Here is a 22,611-nt window from a genome sequence, read left to right as displayed (position 1 = left end):
ACCACCGCCATGGCTTTGTTGCGTGAGGGACTGGACGAGCTGCCCGCCGCCTGCCTGTCGCCGTGCGGGCCGGCCAACCTGGCTGAGCTGTACAGCGAAGCGCAGCGCCTGGCGCTCGAGGAGCTGGTGGCGGGCGGCCCCGACGCCTTCGCGGCCTTCCTGCGGCAGGAGCGCCTGGGTCGCTTCCTCAACCCCGACGAGGTGCGCTCCATTCTGCGCACGGCCGAGCGGCCCCGCGAGGAGGGCGCGGCGGCGGAGGCCGAGGACTCCTTCGGCTCGTCACACGACTGCTCGTCCGGCACCTACTTCCCCGAGCAGTCGGACCTGGAGCCGCCGCTGCTGGAGCTCGGCTGGCCGGCCTTCTACCAGGGCGCCTACCGCGGCGCCACGCGCGTCGAGGCGCACTTCCAGCCCCGGGGCGCGGGCGCCGGCGGCCCCTACGGCTGCAAGGACGCGCTGCGCCAGCAGCTCCGCTCGGCGCGGGAGGTGAGACGCCTCGGTCCCGGGTCGGACCGGAGACCCTCTTCAAGAATGGAAAACGGGGGCCTCTTGGGAGCGCAGGGCCCCACCCTGTGTATCACCCCTAGAATTCCTGATCCCCTGGCCCCTCCTTACGGTTGGGGAGAGTGGGAGGAGTCTCGGTCGCCAAGAATCGAATTGTGCCTGAGTTCCAGCTCCTAATATTCACATCTCCTGGGAAAGGGGACCATAAATACCTCCATTTTCAAATCTTACTTAAACCAAACCAGATTGCCAGCTTTCCTGGCTGTCAGCCAACACTAGATCCCACTTTCGGGGCTGCTTAGGAGTTGCTTTACCTAGGGGAAAGTTCCTGAAAGATGGTCCCCAGGGACAACTGTGGGCCATTAGGAATCTATTATTGCTAGGCACCTCCACCTGTCTCATATCGCAGAAAGCAAATACAGGCAAGAGTGGCAGTACATACAGAGTGTGGAGAAAGTTGCTCCCTCTGTGAATGGGTGGGGCAGGGAGTTGCTTTTTCATAGGCTGGATGATACCCCAGTTAGTAGTGGCTTCCTAAAATGCAGACCCCTGCATTAGGTCGACTCTGCTCACAGCGGTTTTGGTGCGGTTGTCGGACTCTTAGTGTGACATGGTATTGGGGTGCAGAGGGGGGAGGGCTTGTCTCACCAGCCAGGATGGAACTGCAGCAGGGTGCTTGGTCCCTGGCAGTCAGGGAGGAAGAATGCAGCACACAAGGTGGGTAGTCTCGGCCAGGAACATGGCAGTAAAGCACTAGGCCTTAGCAAGACTAGCGAGGGGTGGCACTTGAGTGTGAGTGTGAGTTACGATATCTGTGCATCAAGTCTAGTTGAGATAGCCAACCCCAGGAACAAGCCCCAAGTCTCCCAATGTTCCTGATGCTGGCTGCTTTTTTTTTGCCTGATGATGGGGTTGTGGCGGGTAGGAGATACAATAGGCTAGTGCCTTGCCTTTGGGGGAGTAGATGTGAGCTCCAGCGAGGCCAGTATCAGCTCTGTAGTGCTTCAGGTATGCTGAGGGTCCTTTTGATGCTGCAGACACTGGGGGTTCAATGAGAGATTAAAAAGATAGAAAAAGGCTCCATTGTGGGGTTGGTGTGCATTCCCAAAGCTTACCCTCCAGGATGAGAACCTGGGCACTTGGAACTTGAGAAAAGGAACGAACAGGTCTCCATACAAGAGAGAGATTGCCCTAGCCCCGTGGTCGGCAAACTGCGGCTCGCGAGCCACATGCGGCTCTTTGGCCCCTTGAGTGTGGCTCTTCCACAGAATACCACGGCCTGGGCGAGTCTATTTTGAAGAAGTGGCATTAGAACAAGTTTAAGTTTAAAAAATTTGGCTCTCAAAAGAAATTTCAATCGTTGTACTGTTGCTATTTGGCTCTGTTGACTAATGAGTTTGCCGACCACGGCCCTAGCCTATTGCCCAGCTTTAATTCTGAGTGGTAGTGAAGGGGCACTGGAGCTAATGCCAGAGGGAAAACTGTCTATAAACTCTTAGGCTTTAGAAGGGACTTGCGGCTGGCGCTCAGGCTCTGCTGTGTCCTGGGGCATTCTGTAATGCTGACATTCCTGGGTAGAACCTGCTGTTCCATGCTGTGCCCTAATCCAGCCACACACTAAAATCTTTTAAGATTCTGTGTTTGGAACCTGGGTGATTTTTAACTGATAACTGGCACATTACCTTTAAATTTGTTAAGTATTTTCGGTGTCTCTCCCATGTGCCTAATACTTGCTTTTTCAGTGTCTGCTGTATATCAGACACTGTCAGGGGCTGGGGCCACAGGTGGAGGGCATGATCCTTGCCTGCACTTGAGAATTGACAGTCTGCTGGTGGGAAGCAGTGAGGTGGCTGCAGGTAGTAGGGGAGGGGCTGAAGAAAGAAAGCCTCTCAGGAGTCTGGTGACCTTGGAGCTGCATCCCAGAGGATGGGTGGTGGGGCTTGCCAGGCCAGAGGGCAGGGACTGGCCCAGAAGTGTGAAAGGACCTGTCATGTTTGGGAGGCAGCCAAGTTCCTTACAGCTGGCGCAGAAAGTATGTGAGGGTTAGTGGTAGGAGAGGAGGCTGGAGGGGGGCATGGGCCAGACTGTCAGGCTTTGCACACTTCTTGAAGGAGCACTGGGGAGCCCTTGAAGGTTTAGAAGGAGGAGAGGAGCATGATCAGTTTGGTGTTCCTGCAGTAGGTGGGTGCGTTAGAGACTGGTGTCCAGGATGGTTGTAAGGAGGGAACCAGAGGGATCTATGTGTTAGAAGAAGGTGTGTGCTAATAAGCCAGTGCTGGGGTGGGGAGGTGAATTTTAGGTAGAATTGATAGGACTTTGTCATTAGATGGCCTGGAAGGGTAGTGAGGGAGGGGGCAGGAGAGTAGGCAAAGACAAAGAGAAGAAGGTATAGGAAGAGATTTTTTAGCTTGATGCTACCAAATTAGAATACAGGAGAATAAGGCTGGGGGTATGGATGGGGAGATGAGTTGGATTTGAGACTTGCTAAATGTGATGTCTCAGAAACCATCTCTTTTGTTTAAAAAAAAAAACACGCCAAAAAATATAATGCTTTCTTTGCCAGGCACTGTTCCATGTAATCCCATTTTGCAGGTAATGGAATTACCGAGATTTCACAACTGGTGAAGGACAGAGCCTGGACTCAAACTAAGGCACAGCATCTGTTAACCATTGTCAGCCACCACTCTGCCTGTGCCTTGTGGAGATAAGGGGCCATTTTTGTCCTCAGGTGGACAGAGGCTTATGAAGGAGACAGGTAATAGAGAGCTAATCTGGTGGCTGGTCCAGTGCTGCTGTTCTGGGTAGAGGTGTGTGTTATGTACACAGGAGGGGCTGTGTCACTTTGGCCACATACTTTGCAGTCCGGTACCTGCGACAGCAAAGACTGTGAAGATGCAGGTCTCAGTTTCACGATGAGATGAGAAGCCATTTTGTATCTGTGCTGTGGTAGCAAAAACACTTGATGATGATTGAGCACTTTTAATGGGTCAGTTTCTGTGCTAAGCCCTTTTCCTGGATTCTCTTATTTAACCCTCCCAGCCTTAAGAGGAAGCCACAGTTAAGAAGAGACCAGGCACAGAGAGGTTAAGTAACTTGCTCAAAATCATGCAGTTAATGGGGGACAGAGCTGAGCTCAAGCCCAAGACTGCCTGGCTCCTGACCCCATGCTCTCAATTACTGCTTCACATGTCCTCCGTGCTGTGAGGAAGGATTGCTACATTGGTAGTTTTCAACAGGCTGATGATTTTTCCGTTTCTTAAGATTTGGACTTTTAATTTCCACATGACATATCTTATGAACAGAAAATGACAATGACAGTACTAAATCTGCCCTTTTCTGGAAGAAGACTGGGCATAAGCACAAAGCAAGGTTATTTGGTAAATGGCAGTGTCTAGTTCCGGTTTTGTAGCCTGAATGGACAGTTCAGTTCTGGGATAGGTTTCATCCTCATCCGGGACTCATGCTGCTTTTTGAGCTGTTCTGACACGGAAGAGGGGCTCAGAAGATACTGTGGAGACCCATCATATGCACCTTTGATCATTCAGCTACATACATTTGCGGGGGGGGGGGGGGGGGATGGAGAGGGGTACCAAGGGCGACAATGCAATAGTTCTGGGGATTCTGCCTGCCTTTCCACGCAACAAGTACTTATCCCACAGTCGGTGTGACTGGGGCTTCTGCCAGGCTCCATTGGCTCAGTTTCTGTGTACCTTTCAAAGTGTGGGTATTCTGGCATAGTAAGTGAGGTACGACGCTTAAAAAACACGATTTATCTACGACATGGCTTCTGCATACAAGCTGACTATTTACCTTGTGCTCAGTTGAGCTTCACCAAAGCTGGAGAAGATATGGACTACTTTGGACTTTTTAAAAAATATATATTTTTATTGATTTCAGAGAGGAAGGAACAGGGATAGATAGAAACATCAATGATGAGGGAGAGTCATTGATCAGCTGCTTCCTGCACATCTCACATGGGGGATCAAACCTGCAACCCGGGCATATGCCCTGACCGAGAATTGAACTGTGACCTCCTGGTTCATAGCTCTATGTTCAACCACTGAGCCACGCTGGCTGGGCTGCTTTGGACTTTTTGAGAGCATGAGATGTTTGCTTCCTAAGGAATTTTCAGGGTAATTTTGAACTATATAGAATTTTCCCCTTACACACCTACTCCAAAATCTATTCCTATACTATTGTATTTTTTAAATGTTTGTTGGTTAGTTTATTTATTTCAGAGGGAGAGGGACAGAGAGATAAACATTGATCTGAGAGAGAAACATCAATCGGTTGCCTCCCATATGCACCCCGACCGGGGATCAAACCCTCAGCCTGGGTATGTGCCCTGACCAGGAATAGAATTTGCTGACCTTTTGGTGCATGGGATAGCACTCAACCAATTGAGCCACACTGGCCAATGCTATTGTATTTTTAAAAATATCTATTTTTATTGACTTTTAAGGAGAGGGAGGAGGAGAGAGAAACATTGATTGGCTGCCTCCTTTACGCCCCTTACCAGGGGCATGCCCTCATTTGGCCATGTGCTTCTGCTCTGGCTATGGGGCTGGACCTGCTTTCTGCATGGGCAAAGCTCATCTTCCCAGGAGGTTCCTCACTCCTCAGAGCCATCGTTCTTAACAGCTGCCTATTCCATTTGTGCTTTTGCTTCAAAGAGGCACTTTTGCTGTGACTACATCCTTGAGTATCCTGATAACCTGAGCATTAGTAGATGCTGTCATTGTGTTGACCAAGAGTCCTGCCAGGACAAGTGGCAGCTGAGGAATCTGTCAGAGGCCCCTGGTGTGCATGAGGTTGTCTCTGAATTAAGGCTCTCCTGATGTTGCTCAACTCTCCTCTGAGTTACAATAGAGCCTGTGTGGTGTGATCAGTTTCTGTTCCAGATGCTCATATCAATGTAGGGCAGGCTTTCTCAGCCTTGCCACTATGGATATTTTGGGCCAGATATTTCTGTGTCCCAAGGGGCTGTCCTGTGCATGGTAAGGTGCTGAGCAGCATTTCTTCTTAATTGTGGTCAAATATACATCACAAATTTACCGCTGTTTTTTTTTAATGTTTATTTTTCCCCCCAGAGAGGAAGATAGAGGGAGAAATAGAAACATCAGTGAGAGAGAATCATTGATCAGTGCCTCCTGCACGCCCCCTACTGGGAATTGAGCCGTAACTCCGGCATGTGCCCTGACCAGGAATCCAACAGTGATGTCCTGGTTCAGAGGTCGATGCTCAACCATTGAGCCACACTGGTCAGGCAAATTTACCACTTTTTAAAAGTGTACATTAAGTACATTACATTGCTGTGCAACCATTACCACCACATATCTCCAGAATTTTCTCCTTACAAAATGGAAACTCCATATCCTATTGAATTCCCTATTCTGTCCTCCCAGCCCCTGTCAACAACCATTTTATTTTCTGCTTGCCATTTCATTTCTTTATTTATTTTTTTCTCTTTATACCCATCAGACAGAGAAGCTGTGGATTATTTTGTGGATATAGGATAAGTTATCTCAAGAAAAAGAAGTAGTGTGTATGTATTGGTTTTCTAAAATTCCTGATGCAAATGATAGAACCTCTGCACTGGAATTTGGTGGCAAAAATATGAATAAATATATGCAGTAGGTTATTTGTTGTAGCATTAATTTAATAGCAAAAGCCCGGAAGAGCTCAAACACCCTCCAGGAGAGGGTTGGTGAGTAAACCTACTCTTCTACATAATGGAGTGTCCTGCAGCTCTAAAAAGGAATGAGGACTAACTCCCATTTTTTGGTATGAAGTGTCTAGAACTTCAGTGACCAATACGGTAGCCGTTAACCACATGTAGCAATTTAAATTTATATGAATTACAATGACATGATAAAAGCAGTTCCTCTATTGCACTAGCCACATTTCAAGTACTTAATAGCCACTTGTGGCTAGTAGCTATCTTGTTGGGCAGCACAGATATAGAACATCTGCCATCTCAGAAGGCTCTGCTGGACAGCACTAATCTAGGACAATGTATCATATGCTGCCTTTTATCTACAGAGGGATATGAACACATATACACACATGTATAAACATACTCATATTAAGTATGTTTAAGCATGCATACACATACGTATTTTTATTTTAAAAAAAGGGAAGAATGAACTGAAAACTAATTGAAATTATTATCTTAATGGGGAGGGAGGAAAGGAAAAAGGAGGGAAGGAATAAGGATGTAATCCAGGGTCTCTGAATGTACCTTGTTTTGTAGATTGGATTTTGGAACCAAGCAAATATTTTCTGTAATTATAAAATAAAAATAACTCAGAATGATTGACCGACAAGCCCTTCCCTCTCTCCCCCAACCTTTCCCCCAGCAAAAAAACAAACAACACACAAAAAAACCATCTCTTGATGCTTTTCCTTCCCTCTCTGAAAACCCAGCCCACCTGTACACTTCAGGCTGGAACAGTACAGAGGAAATGCGGCTGTGTGTATGGTCAGTCCCTCCACAGGCCAGTGAAAACCTGGCTCTCCCCCTGCCTTCCTGAGAGGCACTGTGCCACTCTGCAGGTGGAGACTATACCAACACTCCAATCTGACATTTGAATTGTTAATTTTATAACAACAGACTATGAAATTTAGAGAGAAAACACACAGGCAAAATTAGGTTTTGCTATGGAAATTTATGTTTTCTTTTTATTAAACCCTGGAGATGATATCATGATAGTTTAAAGCTTTTTAAAGAAATTCCAGCTGAAACCGGTTTGGCTCAGTGGATAGATTGTTGGCCTGCGGACTGAAGGGTCCCAGGTTCCATTCCGGTCAAGGGCATGTACCTTGGTTGCGGGCACATCCCCAGTGGTGGGTATGCAGGAGGCGGCTGATTGATGTTTCTAACTCTCTATCCCTCTCTCTTCCTCTCTGTAAAAAATCAATAAAAATATATTAAAAAAAAAAAAAAGAATTTCCAAGGAGAGAATTTCTGTTGTATTAAAAGCTGTAAGAAATTGAGGGAAAATTTATTTATTTATTGTTAATCCTCGCCCAAGGATATTTTTACATTGATCTTTTTAGAGAGTGGAAGAGAGAGGGAAAGACAAACATTGATGTGAGAGAAACACATCTATTGATTGCTCTCCTGCACGCACCCCGATCAGGGTAAAATAAATAGGCTGGGGAGAATCCTGCAACCTAGGTACGTGCCCTTGACTGGAATTGAACCCCGGATCCTTTGGTCCGCAGGCCAGCGCTCTATCCACTGAGCCAAACCCGCTAAGGCTATCTTTTGCTTTTTTAGCAAGAGTATTTTCAGAAGAAGTGGCTGGTGTCCTAGGGAGTTGAAGGAAATTGACTTTGGGTGTCATGTGGTCAGTGTGAGGAATTCATCAGCCAGGCTATGTTGACCACTGGATAGGTTGACGCATCTTTGAATGTGCGCAGAATTTTGGTAGAATTCCAAGCATGTTGCACACGTGTCCTTGCTTTATGATTATGGGTGGGAAGGGAGGGAAACTGAGGTGCAGTAGGAAGGGATGATTGACACAAACATCCTGCTTCATGCAGAGGAAGAACTGGAATGAGAACTGGAATGACTGAGTGGCCCCTTGAGGCTGCTCATGTGCTGGGTCAGCTCCCAGCCCAGCCCATCGAGGGCGTATGAATCAGACTTTAGACCTGGAAGGGGATGTGTTTGAGGAGGCAGCTCGGGTAGAATGACTTGGCCAGAAATAGTGGCAGAATTGGGACTGAATATTAGCTGCCATAGGAGGGCTTTCTTTATGCCAGGAACTGTCAAATGTTGACATGAATTCTCTCATTGACTGAACCCTCAAACACTATAACATATAGACAGTATTATTTGCACCTTAAGTAACTTGCTAGAGGGTACATGGTGCTTGAAAGTGGAAGATCCAGGATCCATGTCCAGGTCTAATTCTATAGCCTGTTCGCATAATATCTTTGTTTCTCAAGACATCCTGATTTAGTCCATTTGGAATTAGCAGGAGCACCTTCAGAGAAAAGGTGCCCACTGTTCTAGGGAGTTCTAAGTTTGCTTAGTATTTGCTCTGATTTATTGTGTGTTATTTGTAATCATCCTCTGTGGTGGGCTTGATCCCACATACTTTACTGATCCTTTCAGGATTTAGTCCGGGCTCTCAGTCATTTGCAGACTGAACATTACTAGACTTGTTTGGAGTAATGTTTAGTTTAACACTTTACCACATAGCTCTGGAGTCACACAGACCTGAGCTGAAATTCCAGCTCCTGCATTTGCTTAAGTGTGTCACTTTGAACGAGTTACCTAACTTCTCCAAGCTTTATTTTTCTCATTTGTAAATTGGGGATAACAATTAATGGGGTTTTGAAATATCTAGATATCTCTTTAGAGCTTTTGTGCAAGAAGACATATAGAAAAGATTCCAGTTCTACGTGGAAAGTAGCATAAACAGGTTTTGTGCCCTTCTTAAAGACCAAGAATACCTGAGACTGTTACTCTAACTGCATGGACCACCAAGTCCCTTGGTATAAATCAGCAAGGGATAGTTGGTAGGGTGGAGTAAGGCTTGGGGCTTTTCACCTGCGATGATGATGTGGGATTGACAGGTGTGGCTGCTCCAGATGTGGCTGAAGAAGTGTAGGAACAGTATGGGGTACCAGGCATGACTAATTTGCACTGAGTTTCAGATGGGTGTTGACACTGGAATAGACTCTCAAAAGTCACCACTTACAGAGTTTCTAGCCCTAAGAAAGTGGGCAGGCTCTATGAAGCAGAGGCTGGGACAGGGCAGGGCCCACAGTGACCACACAGGCGCTTGATGGCCATGGGATGCCCACCTTCCTGATGTCTCTCCTTTGTCCATCCCTGAATTATTCCTCAGGGAGGGAGCAGTGACTGGTTTCTATGCTTCTGTCAAGTCCAGATGTACTTCTGGGGCCCTGCAGCATGAACACCAACACCTAGGAGATGTGTCCGGCCTTGGAAAGCAGGCACTTGGCTGGCTAGTGAATGAGTCCAGGTCATTGATTGGCTCACTGAAGAGACTGTTCCCTCAGAGATTTGAGAAGCCCCAGGTCTAGTTCTACTCTGCAGAGCTTGGTTGCATGGGGACTGGTGGGGCTGAGGAGGGAGAGTATAGGGGAGCAGGGCTTGGCTCTTGAAGGAAGGAAGGAGGGATTTCCTACTGATTGCTTAAATGTAGCAGGCTGTTCCTTCTACAGAAGTCTTGAGTCCTGCTCTAGCCCAGCTGGCATGGCTCAGTGGATTGAGCGTTGTCCCATGCACCATAGAGGTCGCTGGTTCGATTCTCTGTCAGGGCATATGCCCAGGTTGTGGGCTTGACCCACAGTAGAGGGTGTGCAGGAGGCAGCTAATGTATGTTTCTCTATCATCAATGTTTCTATCTTTTCTCCCTCTTTCTATAAAAAATCAATTAAAACATACTTTAAAAAAAGAGTTCTGCTCTAGTAAGGGTAAAGGGGAGTCAGGAAGAAATGCCTCAATCTATCCTCTAAATACCCTGTGGGTGCTGGGGACCAGCATTCAAACCAGTTATTTTCAGTACACACAGGAAGGGTTGAGGCTTTAAAAGCAAACGGTGAAACCTAACAAAGCTGTTGTTTGTACAATTGTTTTATGGAGTTGTGAATCTAAATTCTGTTTGGCAGGTGATTTATACTAATGGCCCTGCTCCTGAGTCCCTGCCTCCAGCACTTCTCCACCTTCTCTAACCTGGCCAGCTCGGCTGGCTTCCTTGGTGCATGTCCATTGGCCCCATCACACTGTCTTAACCCTGGCTCATCCTGTGTCCCTCAGTAGTAGGGTTTCTTGAGGACATTGATTGACCCTAGGTCCTCAAAACCCAGCGCCATGCCAGGCTTATGGTCCGCTCACTGGATGTTTGAAGGAATAGTGGGATATAAGAGAAGCAAGCAGGTATCTGTGTTCCTCTAGCTTTCTCTTGTGAGCTTTACTCTCATTCTTACACCTGTATAGAACCCCCCCATGAAGGTTTTACTGCCAGTTTTGAAGCTTCTCTCTCAAGCCTCTTTCTTTTTCTGTTTGCTGTTTATGTAAACCTGAATCTTCCTCTGCCTCTTCCCACCCTCCTTCCCTCTTCTTTCCTCCTCCAGTCCATGCAGTCCATTGCTTGGCTCTCCCATGGCCCCTTTCCTCTTTAATCCTCATTGCTTTCCTCACCAAAACCTCTGTCACATTTAAAAAAATAGTGTTCCTAAATGCTTGCTGAACCTAAAAGTATCTAAGTGCCTGCTGTGTTTTGGGCACTTGGGTACATGGACCTGTGTTGGAGGAGCTGGGGCCAGATCTCCAGCCTACCCCTTCTTTTCTTCCAGCATCAGCTTCTTCAGTCTGTTGTGGTCTTCACTTTGAACTCATTACTCTTCTTAAACCCCTTTCCCTCCATTGCCTGTGTGATACTGATTCCTTGGTTGGCATTCAAGGCCTTCTGTGATCTTGCTCTTTGATCTCTCTCTCAGTCATGTCCTGTTGCTCCCTTTTGTGCATACTCCACGTGCCAGCCAAACTGGTACATACCCCATTATTTCCTACTTCTTCCTCTGTCATCACGTGGCTTCCTGCCAGAATGTCCTCCCCTTCATTTTCCCCCTGTCCAAATCTTGTCCTTATTTGTGATTCAGCTCAAAGGCTCTCTCCTCCAGAAAGCTTCTCTGCTCTTACTTGGTAAACAGTGAGTGCCTGTGGTGCGTCCACCACTGCAGGGCAGATGCTCTACTGTCCCTGCTCTCCATAGTGTCCCCCAATCTCATTGCCTCTAACAGTACATATCATTTCCCTTCCCCGCATCCCATGTCCTCCCTTTGCAGGTAAGTTGTGTCTAGGTCAAATTCTTTACAGCCACCTTTCTGCCTAGTACAGGGATTCAGCTCGCAGTAGGCTCTGAAGGGGTGCTGGCTGCATAATTGAACACCAGTTTCAAGCCTGAGCCCCTTCCAGGCTTTGTCTCATTTAATCCTCACAACAACCCTTTGACGTAGATGCTGATATTATCCATATCTTCCAGAGGAGGAAAACGAGGCTCAAAGACATTGAGCAGTTTGCCCAGGGTCACACAAGAGCTGGGATTTGTGTGCCCAGGCTTTTTCTGCCTTTTAACTATTGCTATGTGACCTCAATGCATGGGGTAGATACAACTCCAGTTAGGACGTATAAAAACCCATCAGAGGATATAGACTTCTGAAAATGCCACCGATTCAGAAAGAACTCTTTATTTTGTAAATTACTGTGCCCAGTGAGTTTCCCTGTACCCTTTACCAAGAATAGCTCACAGCTGGGGTTTCATCCAGATCGGGGAAGATTCAGGGGCTGCGTGGAGGTGCACAAAGTGTGGGAAATAGGTACATATGTAATAGTGTCAGCAATAAAAATAAAGTTAAAAACAAAAATTGGGGAGAGGAGGAAAGGGGAGAAGCAGCCAGAGAGATAAATTGATCTTTCCAGATTTTCTCATTTCAAGGTCCCTCCTCCTGGTAGATGAGACTTGGGTATCAGAGAAAGACAGCATAATTGCCTTTCTGTCTATGCACTTCTTTAACCTCTTCCCCTACCCCCCAAATACTTAAGGGATAAATACTGTTAGGTACCATCCTGAGTCCTCTTGGGCCAGAGATTGAATCAGTCCCGTTCAAATGCCTCTGCTCCCATAGACTTGAGACCTGTAAATACTTTAACGTTCAAAACAAAGAGTTAACGTGATTATAAAAGACATTTTTACTATTGAGGTTGGGAAGAGAGAGAAGCCCTCACAGCCGCAGACTGTAAAAGGCTCCAAGCCGTGGCTTCGGGGAACAGTTTTGTTAGCTTACACCCCCACTTATGACTCCATTTGCAGGGACTTGTTTCTAAGCCTGGATGTTTTACATCCCCAGCGCCCTGCCAGGAGTTAGCTGAGGGCCATGGTTTAAACCTGCAAAGGGTATGATTAGAGGCTTTGTGTCTGGAGCACTCTTTAGCAAGGAAAGCTAGGAGCTGGCGGATGCCTCCCTGTGTTGAACTGTCTGGATAGCTCAAACTCTGGACTAGTAAAGTGATTCAATGAACAGATACTTAAGAGATCTTTTGTGCCTTGCATTTCATGTAACATAATAATTTAGTTCTCACTAACCTATTTTGCAGTTAAGGATACAGACATTGGAAACAGCTGTAATTTTCCCAAAGCTATCTGACTGAGGCATCTCTTAACTGTAGTCTAATGGGGAGAAGAAAGGACTGGTCAAGCTTCAGGACAGAATCCTTAGGATATATTTCCATATTCCTGTTCTTGTGACTTATACTGTGGACAGATAGATAATCAAGAACTAGAGACCACCTTTTATAGAGGGGAGACTGGTGCTGTGGGAGCCATTTGGTTGGATCCTGACTAGTGAGGGAGTAGAACATTATGAAGATTTGGTATCAGTGTTAGAGGCACAAGTGGGAGGATCTGCTGCTTACCTGGTATGGTCATTTCCAAGCTCTGAGTTGGTGGTGGATGGGGTGGGCCTGTCTCAGTTGTAACAAAAACTCAGAGCTTATGATTCAAAATCAGACAATACTCAAAATCACAGATTTAGAGAATGCTACACCCAGAAAGGGCCTCAGAGAATCTAAGGTTTTGTTTACTTTTACAGATAGGAAACTGAAGCCAGTGTGGAAGCAACAGGCCTAAGAGAATGGTGTGTTAGCCACAGATTCTAGACAGCTTGTTGGTCTGAGCTGAGCCTATAGGACGGGAAAGGGGTTTAATAAAAGAAGAGAAGTTGAATGGAACAGGGTCATAGGACTGCAGGGCAGTGGATTAATGTATGTTTCTGAGAAATTAGCCAGTGTGGAGGGGAGTGGCTAGGAGGCAGTTGGGAGGGTTAGCTAGGCCAACTCCAGATTTGTAGGATACAGTGACCACAGTGTCTTTGGAGATGGAAGGGAGTCCACAGTGAGGGGGAAAGCAATACTGCAGGAGGAGAAGGGAGGATATCATAGGATGGGGATCCTTTCCCAGCTATGAGATAGGGTCCAGAGTCCGGACAAGGAGCCGCAGATGGTGGTGGCACGAGCTGACAGCTTGCCCTTCCTCACCCTGACCCTGCAGGTGATTGCCGTGGTGATGGATGTATTCACAGACATCGACATCTTCAGAGACCTGCAGGAAATATGTCGGAAACAGGGAGTTGCTGTGTACATCCTTCTGGACCAGGCTCTGCTCTCTCAGTTTTTGGATATGTGTATGGATCTGAAAGTTCATCCTGAACAAGAAAAGGTTTGTGTTACACTGTGTCTGATTTCACCACAATCAAAAATAGGACCTATCTACAGAGCAGTTGGTAGTGGTATCCCCATTATAAGAGAGGGAACTGAGGCCATGAGTAAGGTGATTTATTTGCCTGAAGTCTCACAGAAAAGAAAGGGCAGTCAGGATTCAAAACTTGGTCCCTCCCTCACATCATGCTGCCTCCTAACTAGGAGCCTGACTGTTCACGTCAAGAGGCTGCCTTGGATGCTGCTGCTTTTGACTGTAGTGCTGGTAGGTTCTCATTTAATCATAATGACCACCATTTATGGTGTCCTTGGCACTGGCCTAGGCTCTTAACAAATATTATTCAATTTAATCCCCACAGAAGCTTTATTGAGTAAGTGGCAGGAAGGGGTGACACAGAGAACCTACTATCTACAACTGGAAAGTTAGTGGGACTGGAGTTTGACTCCCCATCTGCCATCACTGTCCCATGGTGTGTCTCATGTCTCTATAAAATTAGGCTTTTTATGTCCTTTGCTCTGAGCATGACTGAATTTAAATCTAAGTTTAGTCCTGGCTGGTTTGGATCAGTGGATAGAGCGTCGACCTGTAGACTGAAGGGTCCCAGATTCGACTCCTGTCAAGGGCACATGCCCGGGTTGCGGGCTTGATCCCCCAGTAGGTGGCGTGCAGGATGCAGCCCATCCATGATTCTGTCTCATCATTGATATTTCTTTCTCTCTCCTTCTCCATTCCTCTCTGAAATAAGTAAAACAATATTTTTTAAAAATCTAAGGTTGTACAACTTAACTAGCTTGCTCTCTTTAGTGGAAAGAGGCAAGAAAAATAGTCATACTTACTACACCATTCTTTTTTTTAAATCAACTTAACCTGTGAGCTTCAGGATTTAATTGATCAACTTAGTTCATCGCCTATTAGCACCTACTCTGAGCTATTCTAGGTACTGGAAATAAAACAGTCAGCAAAATGAACAAAAAATATGGGTTATTGCATATGGGACATACAGTTACTGCCTTGTTATTATCAAGCAATTTTGGTTTTGCAAAATTTTAGCTATTTAACTTCTCCCACAGAGTTCTTGTTGGTTGTTTTCCCTAATGAGGAAACTGAGGATTGGGTTTAATTAAGTAATTTTCAACTTGTTGCTAATGTTACAAAGCAAATCATGGTGGAGGTAGGATTGTAGCATGGAGACCCAAAGAAATGAACCAGCCATGTGACCCAAAAATCAAATAAAAAATGAGATCAGGTCAATCCAAGGAATATGCAAATCAGGCATGGAAAAGTACATTGTCCTGTAGCCAAATGCTCACAGAGAGCCAGGTGTGGAAATTGAAGGCATCAGTGTTTAATTTCCAGGCACTCATTCTGTAATTAAGGTGGTATGTTATCAGCAGGAAAATCACAGATTAGTTCTAGCCACCACTTTGGTCAAGGGATTGTCTGTGATTCATCTACTTGGCAGAAATCTAGGAGTACTGTCTGCCTACTCAGTTGCCCCGTGCTGGTTGGTGTCTTTAGGGTTGTCTTTTATGTCTGCAGGAGGAGTTGGAGGGAGGTCTGTACCTCTGGCGTCACCAATTTTCATCATGTCTTAACTCCTTCCTAGGGGAGCACCATCTTTGCTGGCTGCTTCTCACACCCGGGTGTGTCTATGCTGGTGAACATGTGCCCTCACCGAGCCGGGGCTGACTTCCTCCTCCAGGCCCTGGCTCTGCAACTGGTTCAGATATTGGGTGTCCTGTCTGTAGGAACTTGGTCACACATTGGTGTATAGGCCTCAAAAGTGCTTTGGCCACAATCACAGAGGCCTGTAACATATTCTGATATAAGGGCCAAAGAGAAAGATGCACAAAATCAGGCCTAAATCTGCCCATAGTGATATTTTTTATGCTTTTTATTATATGTTGATCCTTTGAAGCTCTGCTTAGGAATCATTACCTTCTCCAGGAAACCCTCCCCTGCCAGCTGCATATGTACCTCTGTGGGAATTACTAGCTTTTTAAAAAAAATTAATTTCCATTTTAAAATAATTTATGATTTACAAAGGAGTTACAAAAGCAATATAAGAAATTCATGAATATTCTTTGCCCAAGTTCTCTAAATGTTAACATCTTCCAAATCTCAGTACAAATTTGAAAATCAAGAAATAAACTTGATATAATATTATTATCTGAGCTAAAGATCTCATAAATTTCACTAATCATTCCATGGAAGTCCTTTTTCTTGTCCAGGATTCAATCCAGGACCGTAGCTGGCACATAGTTGTCATGTCTCCTTTGCTTCCTCTCATCCTGAACTGTTCCTCCTTTGTCTTTTAGGGTCTTGACACTTTTAAAGAACACTAGCCAGTTTTCTGTAGAATTTAGGTTTCTGATGCTTCCTCATGGTTAAATTCAGATCATGCATTTTGGTAAGAATACCACTGAAGTGATATTATGTGTTGCCATAGTTTTCTTTGGTTTGCCTTTTGTTTTTATTTTTGAAGTGATAGATTCATAGGAATTGCAGATAATACAGACGTTTTCATGGATCCTTCACCCAGTTTCCCCCAATGGTTATGTCTATGTAACTTATAGTACAGCTAGAGACCTGATGCACGAAATTCGTGCAAGAGTAGGCCTTCCTTCCCCCAGCTGCTGCCCCTGGCTTCCCTCTGGCACCCGGGACCCGGGATTCCCTCCTTCCCACCTTCCCTCCGGCTGCTGGCAGGCACCCGGGACCCGGGATTCCCTCGCAGCCCCAGCTTTGTCCAGAAGGACGTCCAGTCTAATTAGCATATTACGCTTTTATTATTATAGATAGCAAAAGCTGGAAACTGACATGGGTTCTGTGCCATTTTGTCACATGTACATATGAGTAACCACCACCACCATCAAGATACAGAGCTATTCTGTACCATTGAGATCTCCCTCATGCTACATCTTTATAGTCACATCTACTCCCCTCTCTACCCTCCTCCTACCATCTTTAACCCTGGAAATCACTAACTTGTTCCCCATCTCTATAATTTTGTCATTTAGGGAACGTTACATAAATGGAACCATATAGTATCTGCCCTTTTGATATTGGCTTTTTTCCCTCAGCATAAAGCCCTTGAGATCCATCCAAATTGTTGTGTGCTTGTTCCTTTTAATTGCTGAGTAGTATCATGTTATGGTTGTTTAAATGTTCATCCATTGAAAAGCATTAGAACAATTTCCAGTCTTTTATTGTTATGAATGGATACTATGAATACTTGTGTACAGGTTTTTGTGTAGACATAGATTTTCACTTCTCTGGATGATTTAGTCTTGCTATAGTTTTTAATCATTTACTACTTTCCTCTCTCCTGTCTATTCTTTGCAGGTCAGGAGCATGCCTTTGCTTTATCGCAAGAAACATGTCTTATATCTCTATTATTTCAAGGGCCGGCACATAGGGGCTTTCTTTGTTTGTAGAATGAATGAGAGAGTCAAACAAAAATCTTAAACATTTAATTTGAATGTGTAAGATTTCTAAAAATATTTAGCTACTGATCTGCCCCAAAGAATGCAGATTGTCTTAGTATTTTGTATACCGTTGTATATACATTTACGTGTGTCATTTTACAAAGATAATTATGCATATACATGCAGTATATAACCCCAGTATGATTCCATTGTACTTTTCTGGTAAATACGTACTTGTAGAAAATATGATATTGCTGATTAAGCCACATGTGATATGAATGTTTGCTGCCTCAAGTCCCATATTAGAAAAGGCTCATTGTATGTTCTCTAGACCCATTGTTGTGTGTGGGTGAGGATGGTCTGTTATTTACTGGTGAGTCTATTAAACAAAAGAAGTAGGAGAAATATCAACTTAACTTCTTTAAACCTTTGTTAAGATGTTACTTACTACTAGTGTGTTTCCTTTGATAATTTAATCCCCCATGTTTTATTTAAAAAATTATTTCTTAGATTCTATTGTTTAGTATCATCAAAAAGTGAGTCTTCTTTTAGAGCACATGTACACATGAACTAAGGATCTCAAAAATAAATACAAGATATAGACATATGAGAAGCTGGACTAAATGTGAAACAACCTTACTTGAGCTCCTGAATGGTGACTGTGAACCATTCATTGGCCAATAAATTTGTCTGTTTGGGAATTCTAAACTAAGCCCTCATGTCTTAATCATTTGTTCACTAGATTGTTCATTTCTTTTTTCCACACTCTCCTGCCAACAGCTGATGACAGTTCGGACTATTACAGGAAATATCTACTATGCAAGGTCAGGAACTAAAATTGTTGGGAAGGTTCATGAAAAGTTCACATTGATTGATGGCATTCGAGTGGCTACAGGCTCCTACAGGTAAGTCTCTCACCTGTCCATGCTTATTAATCTAAATTTTTTAGGAGAAGCATGCTATGTAAAGGCAAAAGCTTCCCACCCTCCCACCCCCTAACGCCAGGCTTTATGGCCAGGCATTCTGAGATGTGTGCATCTGTGTGTGAGTAGGTTAATCAATGCTTCCTCCTACACAAGGTAGTTGAGGTTGGGGTCACCTCTCCTGCCCTGTGGTCCACAGAACTGAAGTACAGAGGTCGAATTTGTCTGGAGACCCCACGGTGAGCAAGTCCTAGATTCAAGCTGCAGCTAGGCCCACAGTGGATGAATTAGGAATAACAGTGACAGGACCAGTTTCAAGTCTGGTTCCTGGGTACTTTGAACGCCTTGTCCCTGCTCACTTGGTGGTAAGGGCAGTCTCAGCCATGGGCATCAGAGTAGAGGGCAGAGCTGAAGCTGTCAGCTTACACGTAACTCTTTCACCTTGCTTCAAGCCTTGTAATCTAGTGCTTTAGAAAGTACTGATCCATCTTCTGGCTCCACCTTTGAAGTCTCACATTGGCAACGGCATCTTAAGGGAGAATGCAGAGAAGTTGAATAGAGGGTGGAGGTAATGAGTGGTTAACACTAATCTCCAGAAGTTAAGACATGCCATTTTTTCTCCTGCGGCTTCGATGTTTGGCCAGCTCTGCATTTGATCTTCTGATGGGGTGGGGTGCATGAGGTGTGTCTGAGAGTTTAAAAATGAAAAACTCATTTTTAAAGAAACACACATTCCTGAGTGATAATTATGTGTCAGCCCTGGGTAAAGGTGGGCATGGAAAGATTTGTGGACGATGCAGATGGTAAGATGAAGAAAGCTTTGATGCCTTTCTTCTCAAACAGTACCTTCAATGCTGGGGGAAAATTCCCACTTCCTTTCATAAGAAATTTTATTTTATTTTATTTATTTTTTAATATATTTTATTGATTTTTTACAGAGAAGAAGGGAGAGCGATAGAGAGTTAGAAACATCAATGAGAGAGAAACACCGATCAGCTGCCTCCTGCATACCCCCTACTGGGGATGTGCCCGCAACCAAAGTACATGCCCTTGACCAGAATCGAACCTGGGACCCTTCAGTTTGCAGGCCGATGCTCTATCCACTGAGCCAAACCGGTTAGGGCCATAAGAAATTTTAAATAACTGGAGGAATCTAGATTTTTCACCCAAAGTAGGATTGATCTGTATTAGCCAAACTTAGCTCAACTGGCTTTTGGCTATTCTAAAATATAAAAACCACCCTCTACAAATGCAGTATGCTACCGTTGAGGATGAAGATGATGATAGCTTTCATTTGTTGCGGACATTTTTATAATCCTGGTATTAGATAGGTGTCTTATTTATGTGATCCCATTGAGGGTTTTCAAAAGACTCTTCTCTCTCAGTGGGGTGATTGCAAGTGCAGAAAGCTAACAAACTATGCAGATGGAATTTTTTGACTCCTGTGACTTAGAAGTGTCGAAAGGTTTTCAGCTCTTCTTGACCTAGAGGCCATCCATTTATCTGAACACTGTCTTCTGGTTCTGCTTTTCTACAGTTGGTCTTTATTCTCAATCAGTTCTCCATTTGAAGGCATAGATCCAGGCTTCATAGCTTGTGACCTTCCATAGCTGTCTCCCAAAGAGAGAGACTTTATTTCTCTCAGCACTGCTTTTAATCCTTGAAAAATTACTTGGCCTGAGGTGGGTCACATGCCCACCCTGGGTAGCTCCCCGTATCCAAGGGGATAGGATAGTCTGGCCATCCTGGTAATATGCTCTTGTAATTGGAGAGGTGCATAAATGAAGACCTTCTTAGCTAGGGTGGACATGGGTTCTGTCACCAGAGGAAGGAGGAGGGATGCTGGACAGTCAGGGGCACATGGCCTACTCAGCTCTGAATGTGCTTCCAGCAACAGCGTCACGGTTAGAATAACAGCACTGCACTGGCCATACTTAAGGACTGGGCCTGGTCTGGGGTCCATCACAGTTTCCTGCTATGAACCCACTAGCCGTTTCCTCACTTCGAAAATGGCACTGGCCAAATATTTTAGAAACCCTTTCTAGTTTTAAAAAACTGAGGCTGAAGATGTGTAGGTTTTAGTGTATTGGTTAAACAGTTGGTCTTTTAACTTTTATGTTAACCTATATATGTCATATTCCTATGTTAAGGCTGAATTTACACTACGTGATAGGTATGCTGTCATCACAGTTATGAATCTTATGTAGCAGGATATCTGGGCTTTATTACTCAGATTGACATAAGAAAAGACTAAAGTTGCTTATTCTTACCAGTGTCTGTTTGTTTTTAATCCTCAAGTTTTACATGGACAGATGGCAAATTAAATAGCAGTAATTTGGTCATTCTGTCCGGCCAAGTGGTTGAACACTTTGATCTGGAGTTCCGAATCCTGTATGCGCAATCAAAGCCCATCAGCTCCAAACTCCTGTCCAGCTTCCAGATCAGTGGCAAGTTTGACCATCTAGTTGACCGGAAACCATTGTCTAAGGAGCTCACGTTGGGCAATCTGCTGCGGCAGCGGCTGGCCAGGCTCTCAAGCACCCCCAAGAAGGCCGAGCTGTTGTGTGGGGCACCCACCAAGGACAGGGCAGAGGCCAGGCGCCACGACTCTGAGTCTTCCACCATCAGTGAGGAAGACTACTTTAACAGCCACAAGGAAGAACCAGAAGGTGGAAAGCTGACTGATGCCGCCACTCAGACAGAGCCAGGAGAGGAGATGCCAGTGGTGAGCGTGAGTGACTCGGGAACACAAACCAGCACCGCCATAACTAGTGCTGGGACCCAAACCACAGTTGCCACCAGGGCAGCGAGCTCCCAAACCATGGTTCGGTTCATGTCGGCCACCACCCAGACTGATGTGGACGAGAATGTTGTCTTTTCTCAGGGAACCCAGTCTAAAGAAGGGTCACCTGTATCAAAGATGTCTGTCTCGAGATCTTCCAGTTTGAAATCATACTCCTCGCTGTCTTCCCAAGGCTCTGTGGCAAGCTCCATTGGCTCCCAGACTTCCATCAGAACCACTGACCTCATCCTTCCTGGACATTCCCAGTTCTGGGGCACCCCCCACTTTGACTCATTTAGAAACTTGAATAAAGAGCGGCAGTTTCACTTTTCTGCCGTCAGGTCCCGGCTCCACCATATGCTGGCCATGTTGTCAGGGAGAACAGTTCTTACTGAGAATTATATTGGCTTTAATTCTGGCAATTTTACCAGAGCACCAGTTAATTTACTGGCTATTCGAGATATTACACTCTATCCCTCCTATCAGTGACTGCTCGGTGTTCAGAGCCCCCTGGGTTCCTCCAGGCTTGCAATAGACATCATCAGAGCATCCTGCTCTGCAAAATGTCTCCTGTCCCTAATTGTTTTTCTTTGGCCTGACTTTTAGTCATCCTGATTTTCTTTGAATTCTATAAACTGCACATTATTTTACATGCTTTAATTTTGTTTTTGTCATATATAAACTGGCTATTGGTTTTATGATTTAAACACTATGGGTACAGTTTCTTTGCACATTTTTTAAAAAAATATATTTTATTGATTTTTTACAGAGAGGAAGGGAGAGGGATAGAGAGCTAGGAACATCGATGAGAGAGAAACATCGACCAGCTGCCTCCTGCACACCCCCCACCGGGGATGTGCCCGCAACCAAGATACATGACCTTGACCGGAATCGAACCTGGGACCCTTCAGTCCACAGGCCGACGCTCTATCCACTGAGCCAAACCGGTTTCGGCTCTTTGCACATTTTTAACATTGATATCTTTTAAAGAGGTAAATTCTGGTAAGAGATAAAATATGTTTTGCATTTTCCTAGATTTGTGTGTTCTTCTGTGTTAGAGCTTTGAATCACTAATTTTTATGGTCAAAATCCTGTGTAGAATAAATGGTTTCTTAAATTGTCTCTTCTTTAGGATATCTGTGTTCTTAGTATTAACTAAATATAAACAACTTTTATTTGGTGATTGCTTGAGTACCTTTTTTTTTTCTTTCAGGCATTTTTCTCTTTAACTTTGGGAGTATGTCACAAGTAATGCACCTAATAACTATTTTTGTGTGGAGAAAAAGTACATGATCCAAATTGTAAAGGAAAATATTCACTTAAAAGTTAGAAGACATAAAAAAGCAAGCATCAGGGTCACCCCTTCCTTAGCATTATGAATATTGATGTTACTCTCTATAGTTTGAATGAAGACACTTGTCAGAAATTGCAGGTCTTTTTATGTGACTCTAGCTGTCTCTTTTCAAAGAAAAAGCTTGAGCTATTTAGACAGTGACCTTGGTTCTCTGCTTCTCTGCCAAAGAAGGCCTTAGTTGCATTTCTGGATTCATCCCTGATGTTAACTCTAGTGGCCCCATGGGCTTAATTTCATCAGATGGGTGTATTGACAATGATTTAGCAATCTAATATCCTGGACTAGGGGCAAAGAAGACACTGATAATTATCCCAGATTCCTAATTCATTGGCAGGTAATGCAACTGGTTTCTACACCCTGC

General features: G+C 44.8%; 1 protein-coding gene across 1 annotated transcript; it reads left to right on the top strand.

The window, feature by feature from the left end:
• FAM83D (family with sequence similarity 83 member D) lies at positions 1-22,251 on the top strand. Its single transcript, XM_079785080.1, has 4 exons — positions 1-486; positions 13,596-13,763; positions 17,972-18,096; positions 20,413-22,251. Exons 1-4 carry the CDS (start codon positions 10-12, stop codon positions 21,383-21,385), a joined length of 1,743 nt encoding a protein of 580 aa, XP_079641206.1. The 5' UTR covers positions 1-9; the 3' UTR covers positions 21,386-22,251.
• The last annotated feature ends 360 nt before the right edge of the window (positions 22,252-22,611 follow it).

Source organism: Cnephaeus nilssonii, assembly GCF_951640355.1.
Source record: "Cnephaeus nilssonii genome assembly, chromosome: 11".
Lineage (NCBI taxonomy): Eukaryota > Metazoa > Chordata > Mammalia > Chiroptera > Vespertilionidae > Cnephaeus > Cnephaeus nilssonii.
The sequence above is the reverse complement of the archived record's forward strand: the minus strand, read 5'-3'. Positions and strand labels throughout refer to the sequence as shown.